Below are 13,140 nucleotides of genomic sequence, written 5' to 3' on the forward strand. Positions count from 1 at the left end.
CAGAAATTTCCATATTTAAAAGATCATATACCCGAAAAACAAAAGTCCTGTATAGTACACCCTGATTTCTGCAAGATCATGAAAATAAACAAATAATTTGGATGTAATTATATTTGTAGATTTTGATAGCATAGAAGGATTCAATAACAAACAACTTACTGCAACTGAATTCTGCCAATTGTGACATACAATTTTCTCAATCAAAGAAACAAGAATATTTTTAGAAATGAGGGCCAAGGTCGCTACTAAATGCACATTCTACATAACAGATAGGTAGAGCCAATGTATTTAAATGAGATTTTTTTAGAGTTTATCAAAATTTAATGCAGAAACCATCACTTGAGTGAACAACATTGAACTCATCAATGTTTTCCAAGTTAGAATCTGCTTCCATATCCTTCCATTTCGCCCAATCCTCTGAAAATTTGTTTTCTTCCCTCAGAGGTGAGGGAACTCTCAATTCATGGGTAAGGACAGGATAAGGATCCTCAACAAAATACTTATTCTCAAGTACCTCTTTAGCATTTAGCCTAGCTGCAGGGTCATAGCAAACAAGTCTTTCCAAAATAGAAAACACGTTGTCTGAGCAATTGGGGACATGGTTCTTCAGACCAACGGAGCTTCCATCACCAGGAAAACAAAGTTTCCTATAATCAGGAAGATTGGAGCATCCAGGCCAATTTTCTTCTATTGGACTCTGAAGAACTTTAACCAGCCTGCTAAGTTGATCAATGTCTGAAGTCCCAGAAAAGAGAGGTTCTAAAATCAAGAACTCCCCCAGAATGAAACCTAACGACCACAAATCAATTTCTTTTCCATAGATCATTGCTCCGTAGAGAAACTCCAGAGCTCTGAACCATCGAGTTCCAACACCAGATGTGAATCCTTGCATCACCATATCACCTTCATTTTTCCAGCTCAAATCCAAATTTGCAGTTTCTGCCATATCATCAAAATTTGTTTCAATTGCAGTGGATGAATCCTCCTCCCCTTCATTCCGCACTCCCTTAACGCTATCATCTTCCTCCATCAACCTTTCTCTAGGGGCATCAGCAACGATATTCTCTTGAGGAAGCTCATACTCTACTTCATAGATCGCTTCAGGCTCTTCAAGTATCCTTGCATGCAAGTATTGATTTTCAATTTCAGAGATCACAAAGTTATTGAATGTTCAGGCAACCTACTGACGAAGAATCACTAAACCTTAAGCACTATTCAGTTTCAATTTGGGCAACTATTAACCTTGCGCTTCTATGCAACATTTGCTTGAATAGTTATAATAAAAGGCATAATCAATTGATTTATCTAGTTTCTAAAGCGCTTTGAATTAGTAACAATTTTCAAGATTTTAGATTGAACTTTTCACGTGTGAGATTTGTTAACATTGTGAACTACTACGAAGATGCAGTTAATCATAAACAAGCTTTTAGCATATTTTAAAATATTAAAACTTGGAAGCATTTATGTTTTAAGAAGACTCTGGCAATGTCAAATACTCAATTATTGGCATGACAGACTTGCAACAAGATGCATTCTACAATATTCTCTACAGCTAGTTTTTATTTCAGTACATCACATGGAAAAGCAAGGATTTAATCCTTCGTAGCTGAGACAAAGATATACAAGGCCATAACATAAAAAGGCCTCCTTTGGACTTCTCTTACCTCAGTATAAATAACATGCCAAATCCCAAAAGGAAGGAAACACCATTCTATATTAAATGCCTAGAACCCAAAAAACACATAAGAAATAGATTAATGCTTTTACTAAGGCTGAACCGAGTATAAACTAAATCTGTTAACAGGAAAAAGATTATTTAAAAAAAAAAACCAGATTGAAAAATTGAAAATTCAAAAATGCCAAAATATAAGCAGGCATTACCCATGCATAGCCACAATTCAAATTTGCAACACAATTATCCAATTTTAATAAAAATTTGTAAACATAGATTGTCCACATTCAAGGAGCAGCAACTCAGATACAGTTTATCATGCTTTGTTCTGAATCCAATGATAAGTCTGTGTTTACAAAACATAATCTACTGCAAGGATGCTAAGCTAGAAATGGCTATCTACCTTTCAGCGAGCATTGCTGACCCCTCCTCAAAGATTTCTTGGACAATGTCTATATTTTGCTGCTTTTCAACTGACTTAGACGATGAATCAGTGGATTTCATTCTGAAAAAATTCTTAAATTTGCCTTCCTTCTTAACTGGAGCTGGTGGTGCGGATTTCTCAAGTGGGATCAAATCCACTACAATGCATGTAGTGTTGTCCCTAAGTCCTCTTATCCTCAAAGCCTCCTACAGCTAAATTGGTTAGGCTAGGATAGAAAATAAACTTAAAGATGGTGACATTGACCACTTATCCTTGGCAACAATATTTGTACCTTAACAATTTGTTTTGCAGCAAGTTCTGCTGGCAAGCCTCGGCAACAATTTGCAGCCTTCTAAGAGCTCTATGCGTCCCAAACACCATCAGTTGCCTTCCTCAAGCATTCGATAGCTATTGAAACAAAAAATTATGAGTCTAAATCAAACAAACACATTGTGACCAAGTATTTTTTTCCTCCAGTAAATGGATAAAATCGGTACAAATCAAGAGCTTGAAATAATACACTGGCTAAACAAAGACTGGTTTCCACAATCAACCGACCAAAGGAATACAGACACTCATATAGCACAAAGGGTCATGGTTTGTTCTACATCATGGCAAGAATCTTACTCTTCAAGATTGGCCTCAAGTTTGTGATCATCAGTTAAAAGAGCAACCAACCCTCCAGGTGATTCAAGCATGGAGTTAAGTTTGATCCTTGAGCTTCTCTACAATCCTCAACTGTAGAAATATTGAAATTTTTAAGAAGACTCTGGCAATTTCAAATACTCAATTATTAGCATGGCAGACTTGCAACAAGATGCATTCTACAATATTCTCTACGGCTAGTTTTTATTTCAGTACATCACATGGAAAAGTAAGGATTTAATCCTTCGTAACTGAGACAAAGATATACAAGGCCATAACAGAAAAAGGCCTCCTTTGGACTTCTCTTACCTCAGTATAAATAATATACCAAATCCTAGAAGGAAGGAAACACCATTCTATATTAAATGCCTAGAACCCAAAAAACACATAAGAAATAGATTAAAGCTTTTACTAAGGCTGAACCGAGTATAAACTAAATTTGTTAACAGGAAAAAGATTATTTAAAAAAAAACTAGATTGAAAATTGAAAAGTCGAAAATGCACAATGAACTCGCCCACATCCATATCCCCAATAGACCTAGACAGATAGAGACCTCTCGGCCAGCATCTCAATGGTCCAATCTACAAGTACAAAGAAAATGTTCCAAATTATAGCCGTTGAAAAAATTGTTGATAATAAGAGAACAATTCAGTTTAGAAAATGGCTTTGAAAGCAAGCATGGCCATTAAACATGAGATAGATAAAATATAAGAGCTTTTATGTCAAGCCTAATGGAGGCCTTGTAGATAAAATTTAAGCACAATAATTTTTAAATTATTAGTACTTTTACAGAAGAAACTACAAGTGTAAGTCTAGGATAGTCCATTTGTAGCAGAATGGTACACCATATGTAAATAAATTTGATGCTTATAAACTTATCAAAGTTAAAAAGAACACATATGACGCACTTTAGCGAAGATAAAAACATCTGATTGTGACCAGCAATCATAAATTTGCACAAAAGAAGCACGGTCAAGTTTTACGAGCCTTTATTGTAGTATGTAAATTTACTTCTTTATGTCTATATATCCCACAAAAGATTGTGTAGATTCCTACCTCGGCTCCACCAACAGTATTCAATCTACCAATCTCACCACCACTCGCAATTATGCGCTCTCTCCTACAGTATCATATATCAATACAAATCAAGAGCTTGAAACAATAAACTGGCTAAACAAAAACTGGTTTCCACAATCAACTGACCAAAGGAATACAGACACTCATATAGCACAAAGGGTCATGGTTTGTTTTGCATCATGGGAAGAATCTTACTCTTCAATATTGGCCTCAAGCTTGTGATCAGCAGTTAAAAGAGAAACCAACCCTCTAGGCGATTCAAGCATGGAGTTAAGTTTGATCCCTGAGCTTTGCTACAATCCTAAACTGTACAAATATTGAAAATTTTAAGAAGACTCTAGCAATGTCAAATACTCAATTATTAGCATGACAGACTTGCAACAAGATGCATTCTACAATATTCTCTACAGCTAGTTTTTATTTCAGTACATCACATGGAAAAGCAAGGATTTAATCCTTCGTAGCTGAGACAAAGATATACAAGGCCATAACAGAAAAAGGCCTCCTTTGGACTTCTCTTACCTCAGTATAAATAATATACCAAATCCTAAAAGGAAGGAAACACCATTCTATATTAAATGCCTAGAACCCAAAAAACACATAAGAAATAGATTAATGCTTTTACTAAGGCTAAACCGTGTATAAACTAAATCTGTTAACAGGAAAAAGATTATTTAAAAAAAAACTAGATTGAAAATTGAAAATTCAAAAATGCCAAAATATAAGCAGGCATTACCCATGCATAGCCACAATTCAAATTTGCAACACAATTATCCAATTTTAATAAAAATTTGTAAAGCATGTTGTACAGGCAACAATGTCCAGTAATCTTCTAATGTGTGCAACTGCATGCTCTTCAGTGTAGTCCTCTGCAAAGGAAAAATAAATGAAAATCATATATAGAGTATTATGCAAACTTTGAGTATAAGCAATGCATATTCTTCTTTGCATATATATTTGAAGCACGTATGCAAGTAGAAATTCAGTTTAGATCACTTCAAGAAATAAGAGAACAATTTTCTAATAATATGATTTAACATTATTTCTGACCTCTTTTCAAGATAAAAACATTTATATTTTAAAGAAATGCAAGACAAAATTTCTAGCTATCTCCCCTGACTTGTTCAGATGGGGGAGTAGAGTTATTGGTTACCCTCTATAATAGTAAGGGCACAGGGCTTCAAGGTTGCAACATCTGATGAATCCCTCAACCTATTGCCACGAACCTGGTATAATTCAAGTTTTTACCAAGTCATGGATACTTCAAGAAAACTAAGATGGCCAATGTTGCCATGGTCACACTTAAGCTTTAAAAACTAATAATAGAACCAGTTTCACTGTACATGGCTATTTCTATCTTGACACGAACAATTATGTTGTTAATGCAAGTAGGGTCATACCACATGATATCTTGAACAAAACCAGTCAATTGCAATCCACCAGCCTGTCAAACAATCACATTATTCAATGAGCTTCTAAACTATTGATTTTCTTACCTCATGGGATAAAGAATAGTTGGTCAGACTTTTAACTTATTTTAAGTTTGATACATTATAGGTGCTAAATGCTTTTTCTAACCCTAGCGTCGCTTCTGATCCTAAAAGAATTCCACAATGTTCTGATTTTTATTGAGAGCTAGATTGTTATCAACTAACCTTGTGTGGCATTTCATATTATAGTGAATTTTCATTTGCTATTATTCCAAATAGTCTGCAGGCTTATTCAGAAGTATCCCACTGGCTTGGTAATTGCTCAAGTCCCTGAAATTGAAGCCATCACCAGTGAGGCTGATTTCTCTATGCCTTTTAGAATGACTGTGTATGAAACTGTAGACCTTGAAAGTCTTTTCTATATTTTCTGAAGGATACAAACACCACGAATAAGAAAATGAAGGAAAGTTAAAGTTGCAGGTTTTTTTTGGTAGAAGCATCATAGATGTGAACGAAGGTTGTTACATCAAAGAACTAAAGAGCGATTATACAAGATCCCCATATCTACATAAGCAAGGAGAGCTAGAATATAGAGTTTGGTTCCAACTTCAAGAAATATAACTTTGAAAGTGAAAACAAGAAGTTTAGGAATATGAATCAACTTTCTATAAGGTGTCAAATTATTTGGGATTCTTTGAGTTTGTCAGCAAATCTAAAATAGAATTAATTTTCACTACCTATTTCTAATGTTAGACTCCCTCCGCCCAAGTCGAGGTGTGTCCACAGTCAGTGCAATTGCCTTAAAACCAACCCTCTCTGCTCTTCTAACAAGTTGTGCAACAACATTCCTATTCTTGTAAACCTGCCATCAATGACATCTAAATTTTAACACCACTCATACATCCACATTTAGTAAACCCAATGCAATATAATTGATCTTACCATTGGTTTAGGAGCCTATAATACAATTGGATGGATATGAACTCAATTACATCTCAGAAAACATGGGAAGACAATCATATGGGTGGAAATGATAAACTTACATAAAGTTGAAGAAATCGAATGCCTGGTCCAATTGAAGCAACCTCTTCAACACTTGATGTAGCCCAGGAAGAAAGCGTCTACAACAAATATGTCCAAGCCTCAATTTTTATCAACACAACAAACTATTTCAAAATCCAAAATCATTATAATTTCTTAAATCCTTAATAGCTAGAAGGAAATTAAAACATTCAGAAGATCGATCCGACAAAGAGAAAACCGATGCCCAATCCATTATAGTTCCAGCAGCTCTTGCAGTAGCATACTCTCCCGTAAAAGATGATGGATTCACTTTCATAAAATATATGCATCAAAATAGGATGTTAACTGTAATACAATAATCTAATGCATACCTTCGGGATGAGCCATCTTTTGCATGGCAGTTGGAGCAATCATAATAGGCATTGATATCTTGAATCCCAACACAGTGGTACTCAGATCCACCTTTGTAACATCAACCAATATACGGGGACGGAACCTGATACATACAACATCAACCAAAATATTTGTAATAATGTCAATTCCCCTTATGCTTGTAATGAAAGAGGTGCCATAATGTTCAAAAGTTTGGCCCAAGACAAGGTGACTAAAATTGAAAATTAGAGCTATTCAATGTTTATCTAATCTGATTGCAGTCATAAAGATGGTGAAAAAGTAGATACGGGAGCTGAAGGAACATCTTTTTCAAATGACTATGTATTAGCTGAAGGTACAGTAGCTAAACAGGGGAGATTGTGGAATCCATAAGAAACTCATAATATGCAAGTGATTGAAGGGCTATCTTTGTAAAAAAAATAAAAAATAGCCATGCAGAAACGAATTGAACAAGATTTCCTGCAGATATACATGAAATGGAAAAAAGAGAACAAGAGAACCCACCATAATAGGCATTTGCCAAGCTTCCATGTGGAATGTAATCATAAACCAGCTGTTTTTCCTCTATACCCCAATAGAAAGCTCGGAGGCGAACAATGTTGGGATGTTTAACCCTACCAATTGCTTTAGCTTCTGCTTCAAAATCCTTGTACCTTTCCAAACCACCATCGCCAAGTTTCCTTACTGCAAAAGTCAGCCCATCTTCCAGAACTGCCTTATACAATATAGTATAACCACTGGCACCCAATATATATGCGGACAAACTAAAATGGAAATACATACCCTGATGCCGAGCAACCATTCTGTAATAGATCGCAATTCCTATAGCCATCCCGCGGCAGACCGAAGTCCAGAAGTGGACCTGTGACAGTCCAAGGCATCTAGTGGTGATAATCCAAGCCCTTTTAAGGTTGACCGAGACCTCCTGGAATCATCTCATGGGTCCTGTAGCAGACTGGGTATGTTCTGAGGGTCAGAATATATCATCAACGAAAGTATATCACATGTTGGCTAACTCTGAGGCTATGGGTTAGCTTGCACCAGCTTCACTTCAGTTCATTGATGTTGAGCTGACATCTAAATCCATGAACTTTTACATAACCAGAACGTGAAGCAATGTATTCCGTGTCATTAAATCTCGGCTTCTGATCTTAGAAGAGCAGTGTGCAAGGTGCGCAACCATGCAACAAAAAAAAACCCAATTATTTAACTTACACTCCACACAAAACAACAAAAAAAATATTACGCTTATATGATATAAACACAGGCAATGGGCGATAGATTCAAATATCTTGAAACCCCACTATCGATTATTGCAGAATCAGAGGTGAAGACATGGGAAGCACAGGTGAAATCACAGAATCTCTAATTGTTAAAGAAGAAGGATGGGGTTCAGAAATTATCCCTGAAAGCAATGGCTATGAATTTCATAAGAAAACCAGGGATTCAGATGAAATAATCAATGGGGATCAGTGCAGGAACACTATGATCCAAAGGATTGTGAACCAAACATTTGCAAGCACGGCCCATTTGGCAAATCTCCTCCCCACTGGGACCGTTCTGCGGACAAACTAAAATGGAAATACATACCTGATGCCGAGCAACCATTCTGTAGCGTCGAGCGAGGGCAAGCGTCGATCTGCTGGGTTGCATCGTATACCGGTCTAATCAATTGGATGGGTAAGATTATTTTCATCATCTAACACTTAAATCAAAGGCTCAGAAATGTACACGTAACCCAAGAGGAAAGTTGATTTCAAAAGGAAACACCTTACGGCGTAAATATGGGATTATGGGATTTTTGTCTACCAAAATTGAAGTCTCAGACAAATTTCTAACAATAACAATGGCCTTTTTGGTGACATGGGTGACTTCAGATTTTGGGATTTGTTTTTAATAGATTATTTTGCTTTTCCTGTTTTCCCATCAGTCTTTGTTTCTTTTTTCTTTTTAAGATGGTTCAAACTATTGGCCACTTTCCCCAGACTCGGGACCTTTTGATTTTGGAATATTTTTAAAATTTGTTATTAATAAAAGATAATTTTCGAATGATTATAGATTTGTTATTATTTTGTTAAATGGGATCAAATCTTTTTTTACTTTATGTTAGTTTGAATATTAGGATATTTCGGCTTAATAGATCCACATTAAAGATAGATCTATGCTGGTTTAATTCTCCCTTTAAATAGGCTACATTCAATGTGAATACCATGGGTCAATACCATTGGTTCTCAATACCATACGTTCAATACTATGTGCCATGTTTATTTTTATTAATAATAATATCAGGGTTAATAATGTTTTTTTCCATGATATTAATAATAATTTGGCCCATGGTATTTGGCCAATAGGCTTCACCTCAAACCTCATTTTTGAGTGTTGGTAAATATAAAATGAATTATGGAGTAAATATAAAAAAATGTTTTATTTATTTACCATACCTCTAGTTTATTTATATTTTTATTCATTTACCATACCTCTTATATAAATATGGTATTTAGCCCATGCTATTAAAATGGTATTTGGCCCATAGGCTTCACCTAAATAAAACCTCTTTTTTGAATCTTCTTTAACTATAAAGAGATTTATGGACTAAATATAAAAAGAGGTTTTTACGTATTTACCATACCTTTAAAGTATATAAAAAAAATTATTTATTTACCATATTTATTTTTTAGTGTTCATAAATCTCTTTATATTTTAAATTTATATTGTGTTTATACATAATAATAATAATTAGATTGATTTGTGAGCGGACATTAGATTAAAAATATTAAATGTTAAACATTACATGTTAAATGTTTACCTTTACCTTTGCGTTTATATGAGATCTACCCCATACTAAATGATCTACCCTATACTAAATTGTAGAACGCCTCTCGATGCAATTAGTTTCTTTTCTTTTATCTTCAAAACTAAAAATGAAATCTCAAGTAAAGTAATCTTAAAAATATACATAAAACCCTCTTAATCACTCATAGAGAATTAAACTCACACTAAAAGAAGTGTCGGTGGCTACTACTTTCCAATTAATTGGTTGCAATTCTATAATTCACACATAAGAATACAATGGAATTTTAATATTACTGATTATATTTATGTAATTAAAAATAATATTTTTAATATTAATTATAAGATTTTTTTTAATAAAATATTTAAATTTATTTTTTTAATATAAATATTTAAAAATTTGAAAATATAATATTTTTATTTTTATTTTTTTATTAAAAAAATTATTAATTTAAAATTAGATTTATTTCTTTCAAATGAAATAATTATTATCTATCCAAATTCATTTCCACTAATAATATATTAAATAATATTAAATACATTCTTATTATTATAAGCCTCTAAATAAAATAATATAAATTTAATATTTTTTTTAAATAATAAAACTTTAAATCATAAAAATGTTAACCATTAAAGAACATGTAAATATAATTATCTATTGAATTGCACATCTAAAAACTACTCATTCTATGAACTTTTAAATAGACTCGCATTAAAAATTGAAAATGTAGAGTAAAAACATCTATTTTATAAATATAAATATTTATTAAAGAAAATATTTAATTGATATTGTTTAATATAATATTTACTATGTAATTCTGTTATAATGAAAGTCTTGTTGTATAAGGATGGTTGTTTAATATCCTTAAACCTTAAAGAATATATTGTAACATTAATCACTAATTTAAGAATGAGGTGTTTCATTTTTTATATATAGAGAGAGAGGATATATATAATAAGAGATAAAGTATAATAATACTTAATAATTATTACAATATATTAATATAATTTTAAAAAATAATAACTATTATACATTTATAATCATTATATGTATATAATTTTATATAACGAAATGTGTGTTTTCTTAATATTATATATTTTAATTCAAGATGGGTACTTTTAAATTGGCGAAGGGGAAGGGGACGAGTTGCCACTGTCTCCCTTAGTCAAGTGGTTGGGGATGTGGAAGCAGTGCCCATAGTAAAATGAATGACATACGTGTTAGAAAATTATATATTACGGAGCAATGGAACACATAAAATATTGCAGAAATATAAACACAGAAAACGCACAAAACAAGAGAGACACAGATATACGTGGTTCACCCAGTTTGGGCTATGTCCACCCCGAACAGTTAGTCCTTCCTTTCTATTATCCAGCAAAATGAAGAGACACAACCTACAGCAAATCCGCTGTAATATCCTCTGTTTTCTCTCACAGTCTCACCTCTCTGTTTCTCGCTCACAGAATACACATCTATTTCACAGCCTCAAATACAATACCCTCATACAAAGAGAGGGGTTGCCTTCTAGGGCAAAAAAACCCTAAACTAAACATAAGTTCTACCGTCAGATCATCCGCCTAATGAACGGCCTAGATTGACTAGAAATTACTATACTTTTACAAGTCCCCCCCGCACCCCCCCGCGTGGAGGGGTGTACAAACTTCCTGGGGTATACATCCGGCTGAAACAAAGACCTCTGAACAATCATGCTCCACACACAACAATCTCCCACTTGGAGAATGATTGTAGAAACTCCATCACTGCTTCATTTGCTGGACAATGACTCCTCTTTGGACCTGGCTATTTCTCATATTCATCGTCATCCTTGAAGACCAATTGAAACTGAGCATATTCCCAGTTTCTCCCTGGTTACAACTTTTGTTAGCATATCTGCAGGATTCTGGCTAGTGTGTATCTTTTCCAGCTTCAACTCTCCATCTTCCAACACTAATCGTATGAAATGGTACTTGAGCTGTATGTGTTTAGTCCTGGAATGAAATGCTAAGTTCTTTGCAAGATGAATGGCACTTTGGCTATCACTGTATAATGTGCCCTTATCTTGGTCCTTACCCAATTCACCCATAAACCTTTGTAACCAAATCATTTCTTTACTAGCCTCTGTAGCAGCAACATACTCTGCTTTTGTTGTTGAAAGTGCAACAACACTTTGGATTTTTGAAACCCAACTGACAGTTGTTCCTCCAACAACAAATACATATCCTGTAGTGCTCCTCCTGTTATCTCTGTCACCTGCCATATCTGCATCAGAGGTCTTTGTTTCAGCCGGAGTTCACACGGAAATATATTGATGACCCAAAAATCCTGAAGGGACTAACATCTGGCCTCTTACCAGAAAAATCCTCCTTTGGTGTCTTCATCTCAATTATCCGATGTGGGCTATGGTCTTAACATAAACCGTTGTGTTGCATGCATCCGTCCACAAGTGTAGTGGTAGGACCTGATCATGCAACATTTCCCTCACTTCCCCTAATACTCTTTTGTTCTTCCTCTTGGCCACCCAATTCTATTGAGGGTTATGGGGTGTCGTCAACTCTTGTTTAATCCCTTCCGCTGCACAGAAGTTCTTAAACTCGTTTGAGACATACTCACCACCATTATCACTTCGTAGATATTTAACCTTCTTGCCTGATTCTTTCACCACCAATGCTTTGAACTCACTAAACTTTGTGAAAGTTTGATCCTTTTTCTACATGAAAAATTTCCATCATTTACGAGAATAGTCACCAACAAATATAACACAATGCTTGTGTTTGGCCATGGATGCTATCGAGAATGGTCCACACACATCTAAATGAACTCCCTCTAGAATATCCTCTGCTTGACTATCTCTGTCGAGAAAGGAAGACTTGGTGTATTTTTCCAAAGTACATCCCTTGCATGTATCAACTTGCTCAAGCGTACCTTTGGGAAGACCGATAGAGAGCTAATGCAATATCTTTAAACCCCCATGATGCAAGTGGCCCAATCGCCTGTGCCACAACTTGCCAACATCTCGGCTTTGCATCCTTTCTACTTTTGAGCTCAAAGAAGCACACTCCTCTACATCCAACTTATAGATATTCTTCACCTGAATCCCTATTTTCTTTACCTAGCCCGTGGTTATGTGTCGAAGCAATGCCTTTCCTTTCAAGCAGATTGCATCATAGCCTCTATCCTCAAGCATGGAAATTGATACCAAGTTATTCTTTATCCCGGGTACATACATAACATTCTCCAAGGTGAGTAGAGCCCCATTCTCCCTCTAAAAAGTAATTGTGCCCAATCTAGTAACACTATACTTTCCATCGCCACCCATCTCGATATGCATCTCGAGATCTTTCTCCTCCAGGTCACTAAATAACACTTTGTCGCCAGTCATGTGGAATGAAGCTCCACTGTCTAACTACCATGGACTTCTCATCATTGATGACACCATGCATGCAATGAGGAAAAAGTCCAATTTGAATTAGGAGGCCAAAGCCTCACCCATCACTCCCCCTGAGGACTTCTCCTTAGACTTCTTGAGTGGAAATTTTGTAGCAAAATGTCCCATGTTATGAAAATGAAAGCATTTCACTTTCATCATGTCTTTATTCTTACCTCCATGATAAGAATCCGATATGGAATGGGAAGCTTTCCCTTTCCCCTCTTCACCTTAATCACTAAGGCATAGTTTTCTTC

The 13,140-nt window shown here is 34.9% G+C and overlaps 1 protein-coding gene across 1 annotated transcript; it reads right to left on the reverse strand.

Annotated features, from left to right (window-relative positions):
- Window positions 1-313: 313 nt before the first annotated feature.
- LOC149178954 (uncharacterized) lies at window positions 314-7,497 on the reverse strand. Its single transcript, XM_089422298.1, has 6 exons — window positions 7,166-7,497; window positions 6,644-6,768; window positions 6,511-6,581; window positions 6,293-6,370; window positions 5,987-6,111; window positions 314-1,118 (listed from the first exon to the last, which is right to left on the reverse strand). Exons 1-6 carry the CDS (start codon window positions 7,495-7,497, stop codon window positions 314-316), a joined length of 1,536 nt encoding a protein of 511 aa, XP_089278424.1.
- Window positions 7,498-13,140: the final 5,643 nt, after the last annotated feature.

This window comes from Pinus tabuliformis, chromosome 4_1 (assembly GCF_031772625.1).
Source record: "Pinus tabuliformis cultivar Carrire ecotype Pingquan chromosome 4_1, CPIR1, whole genome shotgun sequence".
NCBI lineage: Eukaryota > Viridiplantae > Streptophyta > Pinopsida > Pinales > Pinaceae > Pinus > Pinus tabuliformis.

What these genes read in the sequence shown, in the direction of transcription:
- LOC149178954 (XM_089422298.1), bottom strand. Translation starts at nt 7,497, where the DNA reads ATGGCTATAGGAATTGCGATCTATTACAGAATGGTTGCTCGGCATCAG. An exon ending in GCAAATGCCTATTATGGTGG is followed by an intron (nt 6,769 to 7,165) that starts GTTCTCTTGTTC and finishes TGTATGTATCAG; the next exon opens with GTTCCGTCCCCGTATATTGG. An exon ending in TTCGATTTCTTCAACTTTAT is followed by an intron (nt 6,112 to 6,292) that starts GTAAGTTTATCA and finishes CATTGATGGCAG; the next exon opens with GTTTACAAGAATAGGAATGT.